This window comes from Colletotrichum fructicola, assembly GCF_000319635.2.
Source record: "Colletotrichum fructicola Nara gc5 chromosome Unknown KSG_Nara_v1_contig08, whole genome shotgun sequence".
Classification (NCBI taxonomy): Eukaryota; Fungi; Ascomycota; class Sordariomycetes; order Glomerellales; family Glomerellaceae; genus Colletotrichum; species Colletotrichum fructicola.
Genome location: NW_027094058.1, coordinates 1316636 through 1338024, shown reverse-complemented (window position 1 = coordinate 1338024; position 21389 = coordinate 1316636). Strand labels below are relative to the sequence as shown.

Below are 21389 nucleotides of genomic sequence, written 5' to 3'. Positions count from 1 at the left end.
TTCCATTTGTATGCGGTGTCACCCACCTGTCGGAGCCCAAAACCGAAAATCATTCTGTAAGTAGACTCGCTCGAAAAGACTCGCAGTGTGGATGCCGAGAGTGTTGCTCGAAACCCTTTTTACAGCCTTATGCGTGTTTTACAAGAAGATGAAGAGAACATTATGTACAGGAATTTAGCTCACCATTCTTTTTGTTCGACGGTTCTAGTATTGTTGATTTTATTGTTGCTATTGCTATCATATCCATGGATCGTAGTTGCTTTCCATCGATGCGGCCTTGTGATAACTGCCCGCCCGGATAGCAAAGCTCTGAGTGAATCTCACGCGAAGCTATTTGGCTAACTTTGAAGCAGTATCATTCAAAGGTCGAACAAAAGCCAAGATTGATAAATACTCATGCAATAAGTCCACGTTAGTCTATGCAGGAACAAGTTAAGTAACTTGCCAAGAAAAGTTCTTGCATCTTACACAACGGCTGCCGCAAATCTGCCCATGTCAGCTCGTATGACTTCTACGAATGTTAACTCCCTAGACGTCGAAAATAAACTCGGCATATCGCCGTGTCCGTATGGAAAGGATCGACGCCAGGAACGCACCCCAACGAATGAGCAAGCTGCACGAGGCAATAACATCTGCAAAACGTTGCCTCCCGTCGCAATCGCTCAACCATCACCTCGCATCTCCCAACACCGAGTGGCTGGCCTCCTCCAGCCCTGTTGTCAACTCCCATCGAATCAACGCAATGCTCGGCTGAGCGTCGAATAAGGTTGCAGTACCCGCTCCCCAACGCCAATGTTTCTTTGCTGACAGTTGCGGCTGACTTGCATGCTCGTATACCACACGCCGTGGAACAACGTGGGCCCAGGACCAACGGCCTTTGCGATGGGCAGCTCCTCTAGGCCCTTGGCATCATGCAGCCTGACCGTGGTGATGTCTTACCAAGGAAAACCGGAAACTCCCCCCGCAATGGCTGGCGACAGGCACAAAAACGTGCCGTGACGCCCGCCCTGTCGGTCACGGCTTGGCTGTGCTTCGTTTTTATGAGTTTCCCCTCTCAACACACCGCTCGTTTTGTGTTGATGAAGTTCCCTTGCCCCATCGCCTTGGCTCCAGCATGTCGCCCGACGACGCGATGGAGATGGGGGGCATTCATCGGCGCCACTCGTTGGAGCGCCACGACTCCGACTTCTTTGCGTCACTTTCCACGATTGGAGTCGACATTACGGACCTCAAACAGAAGCACGAATCCCGCGAGGAGCTTCTGCCGAGACATACCGAGTACACCTTCGCAGCGTCAAGCAGATACCCGCCCGCAGAAACAGACCACGGACCGAAATGGTGGGACAAGGGGTACTTGCTGCAAGATCTGTGGACTTCATCATGGAATATGTACTTCTTCCTGGTGATCGGGTTGGGCTTCGCGATAGGCCATCATGCATACTATAAATCTCTCGAGAACACGCTGGTCTACAATGACGAGCAGTTGACCACGCTGCGGTACGGCACTGCCTTGGCCTTTGCTGCGAAGGCGAGCATGGTTGCCGCGGTCTTGCTGGCGTTCCGGGAGCAGATATGGGCGACGTTCAGCACCAAGTTCCTGAGGGTGACCACACTGAACGACATGTTCGCGGCCCCTGAAACACCGCTCTCGCTTCTCAACTTGGAGTTCCTCTGGAAAGCCAAGATAGCCGCTGCACTGGCGATCTACTGCTGGTAAGTCTACAACCTCGCTTCCACCCTCTAGCTCGCTCAAATCTCTCCAAGGATCTCCCCTCTCAGCGTCATCCTCACAACAAGCACGCTCATCGCAATGCCCAGCGTGGAGATCGAGAACACAACCTGCCCCGGCGTCCGCACCCTCAACTTCAGATTCGAGGACACCACCGACTGGCGCAACGGCGGCAAGATCAACGACCTCTACCAGCAGTCCCTCTCCTACTGGAACCAGACGAGCGAGGACAAGAACGACCCGCACTTCTTCGACTACTACACGGCGCCCAGCGACAACGCCAAGGAGTTCATGCAGACCAGCACGTACCTCCAGCGCCCCATCATCGACCAGGAGAACACGTTCGAGGTCTGCGAGCGCGGCTGGAACTGCACCGTCGAGATCCGCTTCGTCGGCCCCGCGTACAACTGCAGCGAGATCCGCCGCGGCGTCAACGGCGAGCTCGGCGGGCCGGGGTTCCTGCAGCAGAGCTCGGGCAAGGCGATGATCCCCTTCGACGTGCGCAGGCTCGCGCCCACGGGGAACTTCACGTACATCGCGCAGACGCTGCACGGGGAGTACGGGTACCCGCAGCTGGACGCGGTCCGCAGCGGCGGGATGCCGGTCATGGAGCCGCCGTACCCGGAGCATCTGGGCGCGTTCCGGACGGAGCCAATCATCTGGATCGGGTACTCTGAGCTGAACGCAAGCTACAACTACACCGAGTTCATGAACACGAGTGCGGAGGTGCGGAATCCGTGGGCATTCACCCCGGTCGTGATTGCATGTGAGCATTTCGAAGCGAATTACACGGCTGAGATTGCCTACAGCGACGGGATGCAGATACCTACGATCAAGAAGATGGAGATGATCGCGCCCGTGATCAACACGACGTACATCCCCGAACTAAAAGTCGTCGACGGAACGCTGGACGACACCGTCGCCGTCCCGCAGAGCAACTACGTCTATCCTAATGTGACAGCGGCGTATAGACGCACGGCGGGTTACCACTCGATGGGCCTGTACCTCCGGCAGCGGCTGAACGGGACGATCCAAGGAACCGGCCGCGTCCAGCAGTCCAAAGTTATATACACCAGCCTTACCGATCCGCGTTTCCACCTCGTCAGACCGAATGTAACACAACTCATAGAAGCGTGGTACGGCAATCTCCTGATGTCCATGTTTGCGAGGCCACGGTTCCAGGCGGTGGTGTGGGCGGCGCAGACGGGCGAGCAGACGGGCACGCGCCGCACCGGCATCGGACCCGCGGAGAACTACTTGTACGACTGTACCCGGTCCCGGCCGGCTGTGCGGTATCACTACCGCACGCGCATCCTCGTCAGTGTTTACGGCATCTTGATATTTCTCGGGTTCCTAGGCATTACGGCCGGAACGATTGCGATTCGCAGGAACGGCGGGGTGTCCAGGGGCACTGGGTTCTCCAGCATCGTGGAAGCAACGCGGGGACCAACGCTGGACAGGATGGACTGGAGCGCGGGGAAGGAATATGGGCCTGTGAAGATTGGATACGGGTTGCTCAAGATACGGGATGGCGATTTCAAGAGACCTGATGGGGAGATTTTGGGGAATGATGTGAATGCGATGCCGTCACGTTCGAGGTTTGGATTTGGGTTTGAGGGGGATGTTGATCAGTTGAAGCCGGGATGATGACGCCTCTGATATTAGGAGAAGCACAGATGGTCTTCTTATGTGTACGATGGTCAAATATAAGTAGGTATGAAATATTAATGCATTAATTTTGTCGAAGTCAACTTTTGTGCAACGGCGTTGATGGGTCAAAAGTCTCTAGATTATCTTTCCAAATTTTAGGTGTCAAGTGTCTTAAAACATGCACCCTAACAACGGACAAAGAAGCAGCAATACAAAGAGAGGGTACCTGAAATCATCGTTGGGGAGCGGTGCTTCAGCATGCTGCATGCAGGTGAGCGCGGTATTGCGGTCCCAAATTTGGCCTCATTTAGTCACGAGGTTTAGGAACCTTCCTTCTCCGCTTCAGAACTGTCCGGACCCTAAAGAAGTCCTAGCTTTTATTTCAGTATTCACTCAATTCAATGTGGCCATCGACTGATCGAAAGATTACAAATCTAAAGTCTTAGGCAATATCGAGGCATTTATTTCCAGCCAGGACCAAATCTCGCCATGTCTTCACCGCCAGCCATACCCTCGACCAAGGAGCCGACCCGTGAAAGCGAGTACCGATTCAAAGATTTAGGAACCCCCTTTGAATGGGCAGAATCATACCGTCCAGGAGGTTTACACCCAGTTCACCTCGGCGATGTTTTCAATGACCGCTATCAAGTAATTCGAAAGCTCGGGAACGGGTCTTATGGTACGGTTTGGCTTGCGTGTGATCCATCGTAAGTGTCATCCTGAGATATCCGCACCGAGAAAGTGTGGTTAATGCCATAAACCTGCCAACTAACCTGGAGTCCAGTGATGAACGCTACGTTGCTCTCAAGATCGAGGCAGCTAATCGGCAAAAGTCGAATGAAGTGCTGTTCCAGACCCAGCTTGATGCAAGAATATCAGAGAACCCACGCTCAGACTGTATTGTACGTCTACTGAACTCATTCTATCACCAAGGGCCAAACGGCAATCATCTATGCATTGTGCTTGAGCCGATGGGCCCGAGCCTGTCTACAGTCCTCAATGCCCCATTCGAGATTCACGACCCTTTAAATCCCCCTGTTCGACGCTTTGCCAAAGGCAAGATTAAACGCATCTTGAGGCACGTGCTCTTGGGGCTTAGCTTTCTTCATGACAATGGCATAGTCCACGGTGATCTTCACTCAGGCAATATTCTCTTCACCTTGCAAGATCTATCATCGGTGGAGCGCGTCGCTCTGGAGCAAACCGCGGAAAACTCTAGAATCGATCAATTGCATCGTATCGACGGGAAACACGACCAATGGGCTCCTACATATTTAGCCGTCGCCGAACCCCTATCTCAGCACGTCCTCTCAGGGGAAGCCGAGGCAGTCAAGCTTTCAGATCTAGGAGGAGGCAAGTAAATCCAGTCATCCCATGCGTCGCTCTTGACTAATATGAATTGCCAGCTTTCCGCAGCGATGATCCCCCGCAGTCAGTCGCCGCTCCACTATGTCTCCGAGCGCCGGAGGTGATCTTGAATGAACCTATCGGAACTGGTATCGACACCTGGAGCTTTGGCTGTTTAGCCTATGAGCTTATCACGGGGACTGTGCTGTTTCGACTGCCCGAATTCGGGCTTAGCGATGAGGGATTGAAAGACGAGCATTTGATTCAACTAACCGATATCATTGGTCCTCTTCCCGGGAATCTTCTGGCACAATGGTCTGATGCAGCGAAATACTACGGCCCCAAGGGGGAAAGACTCAACTCACGCCCACGGGACTTTGACGAGGATTCAACGGAGGACAAGTATTCTTGCCAGGATAGTCCAGGGGATGAATTTGATGATGGCCCAGGCACACACGAGATCGAACTCGACGGGAGCGAGCATGACCTACCACATGTCCACGATTCTTTGGAGAGGCTCATCAAAGCGCACAAGAATTCTGATATAGATGAACAGGAAGAAGAGGCAATTGTGGGATTTCTTAGGTGCATCTTTCAGTACGACCCTGCACTTCGCCCCTCCGCGGCAAAGTTGCTTGGCCATCCTTGGATTAGTCCTTGATGCAAGAGTAATCAAGGTACCGGGGAAATTTCCTGATGATCAGATTTACGAGAGCTCTGAAAACCGGGTGAATACTTATAGCTGGGCCGAGTCTTATCTAGATTAATCATCATTCAACTCTTTTCATCGTACCATCCTTACGTATTTGTTGTCCTTGTTGCCCCTGGCGTCGTTTCCACTCTTCTCGTCGTAATGCGTCCATATCCGCCCTGCCAGCGAAGCCTATTCATATAGGGCTAGATTGCAGTATCATACTGTAAATAGAATTCGAAGGTCTTTCAATACTGTTAATCCCAAATTTCTTAGATTACGGGGCGTCAGCCGAGGCTATGTTGTTATTGGGCCTGATCAACCGGACGACTCACTGACTCAGTTGTGTGCAGAAACGAAATACCCGCGTTTGCGTCGGGAACACTCAGCTGAAAAGCTTGGGCAACGTCCACCTCCAGGAGCTATGCAGACTGCCAAGGCGACACGACCTCGTTCGCACCCCACAGCGAATCCCAGAAGAACGCACCTTCTCAAATCGGCTCTGTGAATCAACTCCTTTGGCGGGGCAGTATCGTCGCTTGCTTCCTCCGACCGGGCTTGTAATCCTTCAACATCCGCAACGGGCCGCCGATCATTGCGAAGGATTCACGGGCATCGTCTCCGCGAGAATCGTTGAAAAAACCTCTTAGCGGAGGAATTTAGAGATGGAAAATCCTATTCTCGATATCTCAAGTATAAATCCAGGCAGTAGTCTCTCAGTATTGCGAGATTAAACGAACATCAAAACATATCGCGCCTCCCGTCCCCCTCTTTTGGTACTCTCAATAATAAGCAGCCATAAAGTCTTGCTCTAGCCAAAATGAAATTAACGGGCATTCTCATCGCTCTTCTCAGTGCTACCGCGCTGGCCAACCCCATCGTTGATGAGCGCAGCGAGGTACGTCAAGCGCTCCACTTTCTGGCACAATGCTCTCACGACCGTCCTTGTCTCTGTCATTGATTTGTCCTCAATTGGTACACATCTAACAACAATGGCACCATTAAGGGTATTAAGAAGCGCCAGTGCCGCTCTTCGGGAAGCTACTGTGCCACCAACTCTGTCTGCTGCTCTGGTGCATGCATTGGCGCTGCCGGCCGTAACGGCTACTGCTCTTAAGGCACATAGTGAAAGGGAGAAGTTTGAAGTGTCGAGAATCGGGTCTGATGGGGGATAAATACCGAGCCCTAGGCAAGGGGTTGTCGAAAGGCTCACCGCATCTTTCACTCACCTGAGTCACTGTCAACCGGGAGCAGCCGTTCTCATCATGGAAACCAGAGCCGGACAGCGTGAAAGGTCTCACCTTGATGTCAATAAACACAAGTTTTCGGCCTAAGAAATGTCAGCTTACCACTTTACCTCGGCATTGAAGTGTTGAAATTGTTTTTTGACTCAAGCATGACCCAATGTCGTTGCGTCTGCCCTTTTGAGTGCAGACAGATCACGAAGACTTCTGACTACCTCGATGGCAAAGTGTTTCGCGATCAGTTTAATGTGGACTCGAGCTTACCCTTAGGAGTAAACCTTGAGTGCTGTGTCCCATCCAAACAGCTGATTAGGGGTACGTTGAATCAGCCATGTTCACCACTCTGCAAGTCCAATAAGACATCTCCGAGAGACACATTGTGCGGAGAAATCTGGGTCACCAGGCACCTATGCCAGCTGGCAGACCGATGGATGGGAATCCCGAATAGGAGGTTACCTTGACCACCTGAAACGGCCTAGGACGAAAGACATCAATGCACCGTTCATCCTGTCATTGGTCCTGCCATCGACGTCCCAAGTCAACCTCGAACCACACTAAAATGACAAATGTGCCTTCTTGAATGGCCATACTGAAGAATCGTTTCGCAACCAACGCCCCGATCCGTCCAGGCACGCCGTATCACGTATATTGCACACCACAAAATCTGGAGCTCAGCTTGGCTATGTGTGATCGACGGTCGTCCGCGAAGAAACATGGCAGACCTCGCGAGAAACGGTTTCTGGACCGAGGCACTCCCGTTCTAGACATCAGCACTTACCCAGCTGTGTGGTAACATCCCGTCCCGTGGGCCGTTTGAGGGGGTCTCCCATCATGTAGACTCCGCACTTGGAGGCTTTTCCCCTCGAATGCTTTCCATCTCGCGAATCATAGAAGGAATTTGCCTCTTGACAGCCGAGGAATCTCGAGATGGCCGAGGAACGTGGACGTCTGGGCAGAACTTTTCGTCCAACATGCCTCTTTCAGTAAAGACTCGATGAAGTTGTAAACATCACGAACGTCTATAAGAACTCGTCGACGACTCGTCTGGAAAGTCCAATATGCCATCTCATCCTCATCAGCACCTCACCAGCTACATACAGTCTTTTCAATTCTCTCTTTCAATCTTTCCCTGTCCCGTCCGCGACGAGATACTTTCGTTACACAAACTCACCGGTTGAACACACATTCAAATCGCCAACTCTTTTCAACATGAAGTTCTTCAGCACCCTCGTTCTCGCCACCACTGTCCTGGCCCTCCCCACAGAGGACAAGCGGCAGCTGGGCACTGTTGGTAGCACTGCCAACGAGTTCAAGACCGGCGGATGCAAGGACATCATCTTCGTCTGGGCCCGCGGCTCCACCGAGATTGGCAACATGGTAAGTTCTCGCCAATTCGCCGCGACCTGGCTTCATATAGCTGACCTTTTGTTTCTCATTATAGGGCACTGTCGTTGGCCCCCCGGTGGCCAACCGCCTCAAGAGCGCGTTCAGCGGCCAAGTTGCCGTTCAGGGCGTCGACTACGCTGCCGCGCTCTCCACCAACTTCCTTCCCGGTGGTGCCGACCCCGATGGCATCAAGGAGATGGAGACCATCCTTGGAAACATCGCCACCAAGTGCCCCAACGCCATTGTTGTCACCGGAGGCTACTCGTAAGAACTACTACCTTCTCATCAAAACACACCAGATCTAACTCGAGTTGTGAAATAGTCAAGGAGCCGCTGTCAACCACCGCGCCATTGAAGGCCTTCCCGAGGCCCAGAAGAACCAGATCGCCGGCGTCGTCACCTTCGGCGACACCCAGTTCCGCGCCGACAACGGCCAGATCCCCAACTTCCCCAAGGACAAGATCAAGATCATCTGCGCCGCGAACCCCCGCGACACCGTTTGCGACGGCAATCTCAGCGCCGCCGTCCTGGCTCCTCACCTCTCGTACGGCGCCAACGCCGGGGAGGGCGCCGACTTCCTCATCTCCAAGATCAAGGCGGTCCAGGGGGCTTAAGCGCCTATCTGTCCATTCAAGGGGCGGGTGTCTTCGCCCGCTGTCTCTGAGTGATCTGATGTTTGGGTGGGCTCTGTGGAGGCTGTGCTTTTGCTAAGAGGGGGACAGGGTATGCTGGGGATCGGAATGGTGTGCTAGCTGGTGAAGGTGCTTGAACATATGGTGTTGAGAAAACTGTGGCGGGCTTTCTGCTTTTTTTTGCGATGCGGAGCTTCTGGAGGCTTCTGTCCCTTTTCTTTTCTTACGCCGCAGAAACGGGCGATGCTTGGCTCTTCGTTGAAACGTGTAGCTTTTCTTTTTTGCGAATTGGACTTTTTTCTGCCCGCCCATCCAACGTTCGTGTTCTAGGCCCGGTGACATGTTTTCGACCTTGAAAGGCTGTTCTTTCTGTTGCTCAAAAGGGCCAAGAAGTGTGAGACTAGCGCAAACTGGAATCAGACAATTCAGTCTTCAGGATTATTACCCTTGGAGCTGAGCACTCCATGTCAAACCGTCCAATCTCATCGGATGGTGTTGTCAATCTGGCTGATACTTCCGTACTGATGAACTAGCAAGGATTTCGGGCCGTGCCAGTTGCGGAAGATTAGCATGGGTAACTATGTCTCAATACATGATCCTTCGCAATCGCTTCTCAAGCTCAAATCATCGTACCATCTCGTCCGGTCCTGCTGTGGTCCTGGGTACCAGACACACAGCACGTGAGACCTTGTTGATGTAAAACGGCATGCCTAAGCTTGCGGGGTGCAGCTCGGAATGCCCCCATTTCGCAACACGGGCAGAATTTCAACGGGCCGCAAACCTCAAAAGATCGACATGACTGCATCCAGTGCGCTGGGTCGTCGTCGACGTCGGAGGATTTCTTTCTGGGCACCCTCGGAAGGTGGCGATGGGGGCCAAATAGAGGGGATAATTCATGTTTCTCACGTCGCAGTTGTATTGCGCTGTCTTGGATTGTCAGCCCCCAACTTTACCGCTTCGAGTAACTCCTGCGAAGAAGCCATGTCGTTGTTGCGAGCAGCCCCCGCCCGGGGTGCAGGCGACATCCATCCAACGGTGTGGAGACCCGCTTCTCCACCAAATTGGCTAGACTTGGCGATGGTACGAGATGCGATTGGCACGTAAACGGCGGTGCAGCCAGACCCCTGCTGAGTGGAGGACAACGGCGGTGCAGTTCGATCGAAAGTTGCCGAGGCTCAGAGAAGGATTCTTACATTTTTCGTTCAGGAGTCCCTGTTGTTGGTGGAAATGAATGAGTTATCAGTGGCTAAGTTTATGACAGAAGATGAGAAGTCGAGAGGGAGCCTGGTGAGAGATAGATTACTTTGAAACTTTCAGAGGCCAACTTGAGCCTGCCAGAGGGACTCTCGTTGTGTAGTCTGAGCTTTTGGGGCCGGAACTAGGGCTTGCGGATGTCGGCAACGGCACGGCTGATCCGGGCGGGAATACCACAGTGGCGATCTTGCGTTTCAGCCCTAGATGGTCGTGTTAAGGTATTTCTGAGTTGAAGTCATTTCATTAGTTTGTTTTCTTGTTGGCAGTTTTATGAGGACAGTGAACAAGCTGGAAGATCACTCAACTGAATGAAAGTTATGTCAAAAACTGTCCGTTGTTCATCCCGTGCGGGAGAAATCAGTGCGGAAAGCTTGGCATGGCACTTTGGCCCACACGTGGCACGCCTGGTGCACGAGGGCGATCAACTATAACCTAATTGCAGGAGTTAGGTATCCTCCAAAGGTCTGTCTACCTGGAGCACTGTAAGGTCTGTAATACCATGAAGTCTCGAGGAGATGTCTAGACTCTTCAAGTGCAAAATGCCGATCCCGGACTTTATGCTGAAAAGTACGAGGGGCTCAGTGCGCCTATCAGTGTCCTTGCACCAGGGGCTTTGTGATATCCGTAGATTGAGATGATCTCGCAGAGCGTAAATCGTATTTCTGCTGTCCCGTTGTCCAAAATAAATTCAACGCCAGCAAGTCTGCGGAGACCCCCTTTTCGTACTCATGAGCCGCCACTTCGGCTCTATTCGTCGTTTGCCGTCACTTATCATAGGCTTAAATACGCATCTCATGCTAGCAGATCGTTTAATTGATCTCTGGCTTTATGTGCACCGTTGTGATACTGCAGTTCCAATCGCTCCACTTCGCACATCGTTTAGGAAGGATTTACCGCGAAAAGGAATTTGGCTATATCTGCGTTGCTTGCTTCGGGAAAATAGACAGTTTCAAGCAGTTATATACGAATTCTTTCATTTCGGTCCATTCAGCCTTGGCGCCTTGCGCTCGTCTACTCGAGAAGTATCTCAAATCCGACCAACGGTTGTGACACTGGATATCTGAAAACCAAAGTCTCTCATGTTGGAATAACACTACACATGGCACTTATTTCTATATCTAGAGAACCCTCGTCAATGTCTCTAAATCTTCAAGATCTCAGCCTCTAACAAGCGATGGAGCACCTCATCGCACCTTTGAGACCAGGTTTCAAACCCATTCTACCATCTGACTAGTTTCCAGGAAGGGATCTCTGGCACCTGGCCTCATCAATGGATAGAATAGGACCATGGGCTTTTGCAGCTTGATCAATCGTCAACCGGGATGTTTTTGCCCGTCATTACTGCTCCCACCCGTATCCGCCACCAATCATTCGGAGGCGCTGTGCAAGGTAAACAAACCTTTCTCATAAATCACACGAGACTGGGAATTTCAGTGGTACATCATCTTCTGTCTTCTTCAAACATTTCGATAAGTCACAAAAGAGAATGGCCAACGTCTTCAATTTGGCCGTGAAGACGGGTTCTCATAGCATACGTCTACCACTATTTATATCATGAGCTCAATGAACGGATTCCTTCCCATGCCCTTGCACAATCGATCAGTATTGAAGCCCAGCTCATTAAAAGTGTTTTGGAAGCAGCAGCAACAACCATGTCGCTTTGTCCCATGTGAGGTTGGAGTTCAGTAAATGTTTCATGGCACCATCTGACAGATATACCTGGCAAGATATTGACAGAAAAGGAGGCAACAGCCACTTAGCGTTGTCAACTACTCGAGTGTATTCATGTTTTCTTCAGAGATAGCTCACATACAAGGCTGGACGGCGAGTTCATTATTATTCCACCTCTAGTGTTAATCGCCAATCAGGTTCTTTCGGACCTCTGTCCCAATATATCAGCCGATGGCCCTAGCCGCAAAGACCACATCGAACAACCATATTGGTTCTGCTTCTTGTTTGCTAGTGCCTACCCTTTTTTGAATGCTTTATACAGTTCATAAATTGACGCATATCTCTGCGTCACGCTACGATTTGTAGCCACGAAAGGGCGGTCCGTCCCAGGCATGGTCACATACCTTCGCGAGTATACTTGATGAATGATGATGGATGCCTTATTGAAACTGATTTTTGGTCTACGTCTGATGCCCCAACCATGCGAGCCTTTTGATCGGCTCAGTGTTGATAGTCGGAAGGTAGCTAGACAACCAAGGCTATTCAATAAGTCACATTGCCTGGCCTGGCATGTTTCTTTGCCGTTGCTTCAAAGTCTTTTATGTCTTTCCTAGGAAATCCTGTGTCTATGGCGCGACCCAGAATCCCATGGTCTTCTATAAAAACAGCTTAGCTGTTCAACGCCAGAATTCCCCAGAAATCTGATACTTCATCTGACAATGCGTTTGGAATGGGGTTTCCAGAGCCATGAGAGATGTTGTCTACAAGGCGCAACCGCCACTTGCCGGCGAAAACACCATCTCGAATCGTCCACCTGCACTGGTAGTCTTCGCCCTCTCCACAGTATTCTGTAAATACGTGAATGGCGGTAGGAGATCAATGGTGATACAGCACTTCCAATAATATTCTCGTACATATGCTGGGTTGTGGAGACTTACCAAGGCTGCAAATCATGTGCTGAGCTGCGAAGAAAAGCTTCAAACATTCACATTTGTCGAGATTCAAAGTCACCACGGCGCCACTCTCAATACATGACTTGGCTGGCAGTTCATCACAATGTTTGAACGGGGCTGAACGTAGTCAGACAACCAAAGTCCCCCATTGCGTAGTAGTTCGAGACAACACACTGCCCGTGACAAATTTTGTCCGTATCTCTTAGACTTAGGGGCCTATTTAGCTTGCACAATCTCCATGAGTTTTCCAGATACGCAACAGAAAATGGACAGACGGGGCATGCTTACGATCGAAAATAGGAGAGAACTGAGGCATGCCGTTCGGCTAAACCCTACCGCAGCGCCCCCAAAGGAAGAAACCCTCAGCCAAGACAACCACTGTTAGTCATTGACTTTCAAGTATTCGATGGGGTATTGACAGGCTCCAGGCGGCGGTGCGATTGTATTTCCCGGTTCGGAGTTGCTGGGGTGCGCATCACCTTGGGAGATGATCTCGAAACAGGCTGAGAAGACTGCCTACCAAGCAAAATGTGAAAGCAAAGACCCATTGTGTTTTGAATTGAGAGCCTGGTTTCCCGAGGGCCTTATAAGGGCTTCTCCTGTTGACCTCTTGGCTCTTGCGCCTCGCTGACCTTCACCTCTCTGTCCAGATTTCTGCAGCCACCAACGCCAGCCCCGCCATGTATATAAACAAACAACCTTCCCACAATTAGGGAGTCTCAAGAAGCAAAAAGTGAATGCAATGTATCCTCGGGCTTACTGAGACCAACGTGGCATTTTCCGTTCACTTTTCCCACCTTGCCCACGGCACTCAAATGTATGAATCGCAAAGTTGGTGGACCGGATCTGGCTTCCCTTATCCTTCATCATCATTTACTTATTCCACATGGTAACTGCGCTTGTGTCAAAGCATGAGTCATGGGTCTGAGCTTTCATCTCACATGTTTGGTGGTTTCTTGCGAAGGGATGCAGTAAGGATCAGTCGCTGGCCAGCAAAAGCAACAGACGGGTGCTCGACATTCGTGCCAAATTCAAAACGAGAAGCCGCCCATTATTTTACTTCTATATGTGCTGAGATTCATGTTAGGCGCCTGTGCCATTTGAAAAATACCTGGATTGTAGACAGTTGGGTGAGCATCTACGTAATTTGCCGATCATATTAAGGCAGCAGCGGTGTCGTTCTCAAGGCAACAGACCGCTTTGCTTATCATCAATCGCTTTGAATAATTTTCCCTGACTAGATGGCTATATATATGCAGCTATATTACCCGATGAATCCTCCTCTTGAACTTGACCTCCAGGGGAGCTTGTTTACAAGACACCTTCCTTGAGCAAGTATGTGACAGCTCCACTGCCGGGCTTGCTCACAACTACAGCACCCTCCTTCTGCTCCTCAGTGAGGTCACGCTTAGAGTAGTACTCCTTCTCCCACGCCTCCTTAACGGCAGCCACTCTATCAGCAGGCACCATGTGGACGGTGCAACCTCCCCAGCCAGCACCAGTAAGTCTGCTTCCATACGATCCGTTCTCGACAGCGATTCGGCAGAGCTCGTCGATCTCAGGGGCACTGCACTCGTACAGGTCGCGGCACGAGACCTGCGTCTCGTTGAGAAGCTCGCCGAGGCGCTTGTTGTACGCTGTCGTGTCGGCGCTGTCGGTGGGGGCCTCTTTCTCGAGCACCTTCATGAACTGCAGCACGCGCAGGGCCTCCTCGAAGACGTGCAGGGCACGCTGGCGCAGCTTGAAACGCTCTGCGCGGACAGATAGCTTGGACATGAAAATCTGCTCGAGCTCCTCCACAGACACACCCAGGACCTTGGCGATCTCCTCACGTGTGTATCCCTCCTCACTGGTGAGCGTCTTGCGGGTGACGTCAATCAGCACGCGCAGCTGGGCCTCGGCGGCCTCCTCTGTCGACGCACTCTCGGAGTGGGGCTGGTCGTGGTTGGCGAAGTAGACGTCGTGGAATCCGTGGATAGAGATGCCAAGAGGGGAGGCGTCCTTGGGAAGCTTGGTGCCGGCGGGGTTGAGGGCTGCGTTGAGGAAGGCACCCGCCATGCTGCACTCGACGACGCGGAGGTTGTAGTGGATGGGCCCGGTGACCTGCTTGTTGGAGGTGACGAAGGACTGGGCGATGACAAAGGAGAGTTCCGGGTTGGTCTTGGGGAAGAAGACGTTTCGGGCGGTCAGAGATGGGGTGAAGGAGACGAAGAGGGCGGATCCGCGCTGGGAGAAGACGGAGGCCGACTGATCCATGCTATAGAATGTCAGATCATGCGCTGAGGACCAGAGAAGGTGGAATTACCCGCCAGAGTTGACACCGACGGCGCGCTCGCTGACAATGGCGAGCTCGGTCAGCTCCGTCTTGTCAATCGTCTCTTCGCCGTTGGCGCGCATCACAGCCAAGGCCGAGACGCTGGTAAAAGCAGCGCTGGAGCTGAGACCACCACCAATGGGGACGGAACCATCCATCAGGACCTTCATGCCCTGCGGCCTGAAGCCAGGGCCGCGCTTGCGGCGCAGGAGCTCGAGAGCGCCGCGGAGACCGCTCCTGAAGTAGTTGGACCACTCGTGGACCTTGGCGTCGATGGTCACATCACCGTTGACGTCGACTTCGAAGGTGCGGGCGGGGAACTTGTCGCCTTGAAGGTTTGCGACTTGGAGCTTGAAGGTGGGCGAGTCGGAGGGAGTTTCGTCGACGGAGACGGCGAGGATGGCGTCGGCGGTGATGGCCATAGGCAGGACGGAGTAGAGGGAGTAGTCGATGTGCTCGCCGATGATGTTCACGCGACCCGGCGAGCGGGCGACGAAGGTGGCGGGGTGGCCGTATTGCACCTCGAACTGGTCAAGCAGCGCGTTCCAGCGCTTCGTCTGGACGGGGAGGGCATCTTCGGTGTAGACGTCGGCGAGGGACGACGCGGTGGGGACGGGGCCGGCCATGGTGGGCGATGTCTGCGCTCTCTTCTTGGGTATTGCGTGTTTCGGGGAAACGTCAATAGGTACTGGCTCACGAAGGGGATGCAAAAAGGCTCAATAAGGGGAAGGAGAAAAGAGGACAGAACAAGTGTGTATCGTGGGCGAAGTGTGGTTCAGTTATGACGTTTGGGGTTCGGTCCTTTTGGAGCTGCGATGCAGGTGGTGGGGTGGGACTCGTCCAGGTTCAGGTCGTCCGCCGTAATAACCCCGCGATGGAGCTTTGGTGTTTTTCTGGCGCGTGCCCGTGGTTGCTGCGGGTGTTGAGCTGCCTCTGCTCTGGACGTGTGGGACACTGGAGCGCTGGAGAATGGAGTGCTGGAGCTGGAGCTGGAGCAACTTACCCCGCAATTGCCCCTCGTTGGCGATTTCGTCTGAAGAAACAGCGAGGAGCTGTCTGAAGTGTCTCAGTTGGCTGGATCAATGCGCCAGGTCACAGAATGCAATTGAGTTTGGAGGAGAACCTCAAGGATTCTTCATGAGGATTGTTGATAGCGATCATGGAAAGCCCACAAAGGCGTCGCGCAACAAATTGATAAATTAGGTGAAGAATCAGGTCAAGCGCAAACAGATGCGGCACCTCGGGAGCGCATAACAACTAGCGCATCTCGTCACTCGGTGCATTTGGACCCCACCTCGGCCGATGATTCCACCGTATCGAAAGCCAACCGTTACCTGTTCTTCTCTCTTTCCCGTTCTTTCTCGCCCGTTGTTCAAGCGCCGTTGTTCGTGTCGCGTGGCTGAAGCAGACCACCATACCTATCACATCTCAAGGGACAACAAATGCGCTGACTTCATCTGGGCAAACTCACTTGCTCGCCACCTCCCGGGCGCAACAGCAAGTACTAAGATGTTCCACTGCGGGCCGGTTCGGAAAACTGGCGGAAAACTGGCGGAGAACTCAGTGACCCCGGCCCTCAGCGTCGTCACCTCGGATTGAAGCCACAGAGGTGTCTATCGACTGCCTGTGAATCCAGTAAACCACGGGTCCGTCGAAAAGAATTTGCGATATTTAGATCTTTGCGCTAGCTACTGACCCAAGCCGACACATCACATGTTCTGGAACGCCGACAGAAGAAGAGCAGGGGAGTCGCCAAGGCGCACCAGTGGGGTGACTGCAAGCCATCACGTCTGGCGCGCTGGGTTCCAGGGTCTTCCCAACCTGCCGCGGGGATCTCGGGGGCGAGGGACATCCCACACCAAAAACCGCGGGGCAGCTGTAGCCACCTGGGCTGCGAGGAACCACACTCATGTTCAATAGACCATGCTCGTCTCTCGATATCACGGAGATATATCGATGAACGAAATGAATGGCCAGCATGGATTATAATGAATGCAGACTTCTGGTACTCAGTGATCAACACTGAACACTGTTTACGATCAGTGCCTCAGCCCCTTATGGATTCGACTTGCTCGTGGGAGACCCTCCTGCGTCTAACAAAAAGACATCCGTGACATAACTATCAAAAGCAGGCCAACGGAATGATCTTAGGAGAACCCAGGTTTATACTGAAGACATCCAGTGTGCTATCATAAATTCTAAACTCAAAGAGAAAAAGAAGAAAAAGAAAAAAGTGAAAAAAAAAGAAGGGAACAACCCTTTCAACTCAAGGCCCTCACGTGTGATTCGAACGAGCGCCCCCCTCAGACTCAGATTGCATCTTTAGAGAGGAATTTTTTAAGCCGTGCTTTTACCAACTAGGTCACTTGCGTGATATCCTAGCCGAACTGTTGAAAGAAGACCAGATGAAAGTCAAATAAGTAGCTTCCACTGAGTTGGATGGTTGCCTGGAGCTTAAGGCGGAAGGGTTACCGCGGAAGGAGCACGCGGAATCCCTCCAGTGTTCACCGAGCGAACGGGTTGTCTACAGGAGAAGAATCAGGAGCGGACATCTCAACAGATTATCAGGTTGGATGGTGTAGTCAATATTCCGTCTTCATGTTCACACCCGGCTAGGTCTTCCCAGGATGGTTATTTCAGCACCGTAAGAGGTTAGCATCTTCAGAAACCCATGTTCAACCACGATTCACTCGCGGCAGGCGTCGACACCTAGGTAGGAGGGGATGACGAGTTTGGCATGATATCTTGTAGGTCGATCGGCATATGTTCAGCATTGAGGGAAGGTGCTACACTACGACTTCCTTCCCAAAGCTTTTCAATCTTGAGGTGCAGCTTTGAAGAAACCTCACCTTGCCCTTAGCCCTGCCCTCCGGCCTTTCGCCCTGAAATCTCCTGCCCTGTAACACAAATTTGTCCCCAAACCAAAACTTCTTCTCCGGAAAACTTCGATCGTCCTGCTACTCGTCTCTTCTTCTTCTCTGCCACAATCCAATCTCATAGCCCATCCCAAGGCGTTCAATCCCACCTCAATCCCGACCCAATCGCACTTCCAGCATCCCACCTTTCCGGCACTTCATCTTTTCACTTCTTTTAAATCCTTTTCTTTACATACTTTCGTCATCTTCTTTTCGTCCAACCAGCAAAGATGGGACTCAGAAACAAAGTCCCCGCAGGCCCGTACAGCCCCGAAACCCATCCCCAGGTGCGCATGCCTTCCCTCCAAGTCGGCTCGCTCTACATCATGATCTCCGTCCCGCTCCCCGTCTACCTTGGCCGCCAGAAGCACAGCTACCCAACCGCAATTCCCTCTTCGCCTGGGTTCCCTCACAGCACATACGAGCTCGACGTCACGAGCGGCGCCTACCCTGAAGAATTCCACTGGGATCTCTATCTCCACACCTCCTCAACCCCGGACGGTGGCAGCGGCATAATCTACCGCCTGCGCAACACTGGCAACCGTCCGCCTACCTACGAGTACGACCGCATTCCGACCTTCCGAGTGCTTACGCATGCTCAGCTCGTCGGCCTTGTGCGCGTCGTCAGCGTGCCCCGAAGCGTCGTCTCGCACTTGACCCGCTACCTCGAGTGGATGACAGAGGACACCGCCAAGATCGCACAGCGCAGCTTCGTCTGGGCGACTATGGCCTACTACCGCACACGCCTTCACCTCGCCAAGGCGATGGGTATCCGAGACCACACGTTCAACCAGTTCGACATCTCGCGCTTCACGTCGGAGCTGCTTTCGTTCGCGTATGGAGAGGTGCCGGGGGTGCTTCTGGGTGCTGAGACTGGCCCCAGGCCGGTTGTTGATTCGTGGATGGGAGCCGCTATTGACTTCTTGGAGGACGATGACGCTCTGGCTACGCGCCGGAAGAGGGACGAGCTTATGAGGTTGCAGAAGGAGAGATTTGGTGCTGTTTCGGCGTGTTGGTACCAGTGAAGTTCGGTTTGGATACGATGATGGATCTTCTCGGGCTGGATACCCGCTTGGAGTCAGACGATTGGAGAAACCTGGAGAGACTTTTGGTATGTTCAGGCTTCGTCCTTACGAGCTCTGCCTAGGCTGTGGATGCACTTACTAACGACATGTGTGTAGGTATTGAGTATCCATATTGGATGAAGCGAGGAAGCCTCTTCGGGATCGAAAGACCGAAAGAGAGATGGGTGTCTGCAAAGCAGCATACGTGGAGGAGATGCTGTACTCTATGGGGGGTCGTCTGGTACTACTGCTCCCGACCTGGGCCACTTGGATACTGGTCATCGTGAAGGCTTCTGGGCAGGAAGTCTCGAGGGTCCGCGGCATCTGCGCAGCGGGACGGCGTTCTCTTTAATCATTAGCAAACAGCGCAATGCAAATAGCATCATGAACACTTGTTCGTTTTCGGTCTGCAAAGTGGTGCGGATCTTCCTAGCTTCCACAGCCTCGAAGAAAAACGCTGTCGGAAGGATCCCTGCATATCTCGAGGACAGTCGGATTGCTGTCTTTGTGTCGAATCCCTCCTCGAGACCAACGGCTCCGATCGGGGAGACGTTTCAAAGCCTTCTGATGGATGGAAAGGAGACAATGCAATTCCAGAGACAGCACAAGCTTTCGCGAGACCCATCGCCATAGCGGGTACGACTCCTCCAGACCCTCAGCGGAGGTCGAGGTCGATCCCCCCTCCACGGCCCGAACCGCCGCGGCAAACAGAAAGCAAACGCAGAATCCAGTCGAAGCAGCTTCGCAGAGCAAATGCTTTCTTTTTCCCCTGTCACTCGTTCTATTCGGCGGTGAACGGTAAATCATGCCCAGCTGTCTGCAAAGCGCACCTGATCCAACCTGCGCAAGAATGAGCAAGTTTTCCCAACACCCCTCACCAGCAGCCCACACACACGCCGTCGAGTAGAAAACCACGACCATCCGCCCCCCGAGACGCGCCCAGAAGCCCCCATGCGGCTATCCATCACGCAACGAGCAGATTTGAGTGCAATCGCCTTCGTTTTCATAACAACACCGTCCGGTTTCTACCACAAAAGATGACGCTGACACCGACACCGAGTGTCGTGGCGTCGACGGCCACGACCTATTGGTTTTTCCTTCCCCGACCGGTCTAATCAGCAAAAAGAACACTCAAGTATGCGGGTCACGATACCGACGAGGATAAGGCCTCCGGTGCTGGTGATGCTCTTGTGCCTCGAGTCCGTGGTAGTCCTCGGCGCCCTGGCGCTCTTCGGCATCGCGTACCCCGACCGCTTCCGCTCGCGGCTGTGGCGGAACGGCGGCGAGGAGGGGTGGTGCTCAAACCCGCGGCTGCGGATATATTTCTACGCAAACTACGAGGAGCCGCCTGAAATACCCCTAATATGGAGTCAGCGGTTAGTTTTCTTTTCTTCCTAGCGATGTGTCGTTCCCACTCGGTAGTACACGATATAAGCTGACCCTCGCGGTTTCCCGCAGCCTCACAACCTCCAACGCCGCGACCGCCGTCCTCTCCCTCGCCGTACTCTTCGCCCGCATCACGATCGCCGCCCTCCGCTACGACGCCCGCTGGACGAACACCGCCTACGACGCCGTCCTTGCGGGCCTATGGGCATGGAGCGCCGCGGCGCAAGGCGGGGCGGACCTGACGGACCCGGAGCATCTCATGCCGCGGCCGTGGTATCTCATGCGCGGGTGCGAGGAGGCGTGGAGGGGGAACAGGGCGTGGTGTAAGATTGCGAAGTGGGAGTATGGGTGGGCGATAATGGCTGCGTACGTTTTTGTTTCGGCTCCGTGAAGTCGACACTGAGAGTGCTGACCTGTGGTTAGGATATTCTACATGACGAAGATCGTCGGTACGGCGGGGTGGATGGTGTACGAAAAGGGTAGAAGGGATGCGTCTCGGGAGGGAGATCTGACGGAGATCTGGAGGGGGGAGGGGCGAAGGTGGTACAAAGACGATGCGGATTGCTCTTCCGGGCACGATCTGGTTGAGTTAACGTCGTACAGATCGTACCTAGATTTGCCGCGGACGACGGATGGCTGATGTCGCCATCTTCACCATCACGGCACACAAAATCACGACATGAACGAATGGGTGCGGCGCCAGGTATTATGGATATAAAGTTGATTGCAATCTCCACTTAGCAACTACCACGAGGAGTCGAAGAAGTTCCTGCCATCAAAGAAGAGAAACGTTGTCCGTAACCATGCAACACCCATCTTAAACGTCCATTCCCGATCCGCCAAACTGGAAACCCATGACGATCAGAGCAATAGAGTCTTGACGTCGTTTATTTGTGCTGAGCGAGACCGTGTTAGCAAACCACCATCCTTGCCAAGGTGGGATGATGCAATGAAAACTTACGGGGCAGCCGGCGCAGGTGCAGTCCTTGCCGCAGTGGCAGGTACCGGTGGAAGCGCATCCGCAGCCAGACATGTTGGTTGTGTGGTGAAGTCCTTGAAGGTGACTTGAAAGTTTGTGTGTTTACTTGATGTTGACCGGAGTCTTTGATTTGCTTGAGTGTGTGAGGTTGATGAATGGAAAAAGCAGAGGGGA

General features: G+C 52.9%; 5 protein-coding genes across 5 annotated transcripts; 4 read left to right on the top strand and 1 right to left on the bottom strand.

Annotated features, from left to right (window-relative positions):
- Positions 1-1114: 1114 nt before the first annotated feature.
- On the top strand, positions 1115-3376 carry CGGC5_v013425 (uncharacterized protein; the record flags this gene model as incomplete). The annotated part of the gene is made up of 2 exons (XM_032036158.1): positions 1115-1713; positions 1765-3376. 2 exons carry the CDS (start codon positions 1115-1117, stop codon positions 3374-3376), a joined length of 2211 nt encoding a protein of 736 aa, XP_031884862.1.
- Positions 3377-7870: 4494 nt separating this feature from the next.
- Positions 7871-8661, top strand: CGGC5_v013424 (putative cutinase 1; the record flags this gene model as incomplete). Its single annotated transcript, XM_032036154.1, has 3 exons — positions 7871-8038; positions 8103-8311; positions 8370-8661. 3 exons carry the CDS (start codon positions 7871-7873, stop codon positions 8659-8661), a joined length of 669 nt encoding a protein of 222 aa, XP_031884938.1.
- A 5207-nt stretch (positions 8662-13868) lies between these two features.
- Positions 13869-15497, bottom strand: gal1 (Galactokinase; the record flags this gene model as incomplete). The annotated part of the gene is made up of 2 exons (XM_032036153.1): positions 13869-14814; positions 14863-15497. The coding sequence occupies 2 exons, from the start codon at positions 15495-15497 to the stop codon at positions 13869-13871; spliced, it is 1581 nt and encodes a 526-aa protein (XP_031884936.1).
- A 2519-nt stretch (positions 15498-18016) lies between these two features.
- CGGC5_v013422 (uncharacterized protein) lies at positions 18017-18811 on the top strand (the record flags this gene model as incomplete). Its single annotated transcript, XM_032036152.1, has 1 exon — positions 18017-18811. One exon carries the CDS (start codon positions 18017-18019, stop codon positions 18809-18811), a length of 795 nt encoding a protein of 264 aa, XP_031884935.1.
- Positions 18812-19987: 1176 nt separating this feature from the next.
- Positions 19988-20876, top strand: CGGC5_v013421 (uncharacterized protein; the record flags this gene model as incomplete). Its single annotated transcript, XM_032036151.1, has 3 exons — positions 19988-20226; positions 20309-20602; positions 20660-20876. The coding sequence occupies 3 exons, from the start codon at positions 19988-19990 to the stop codon at positions 20874-20876; spliced, it is 750 nt and encodes a 249-aa protein (XP_031884934.1).
- Between the last annotated feature and the right edge of the window lie 513 nt (positions 20877-21389).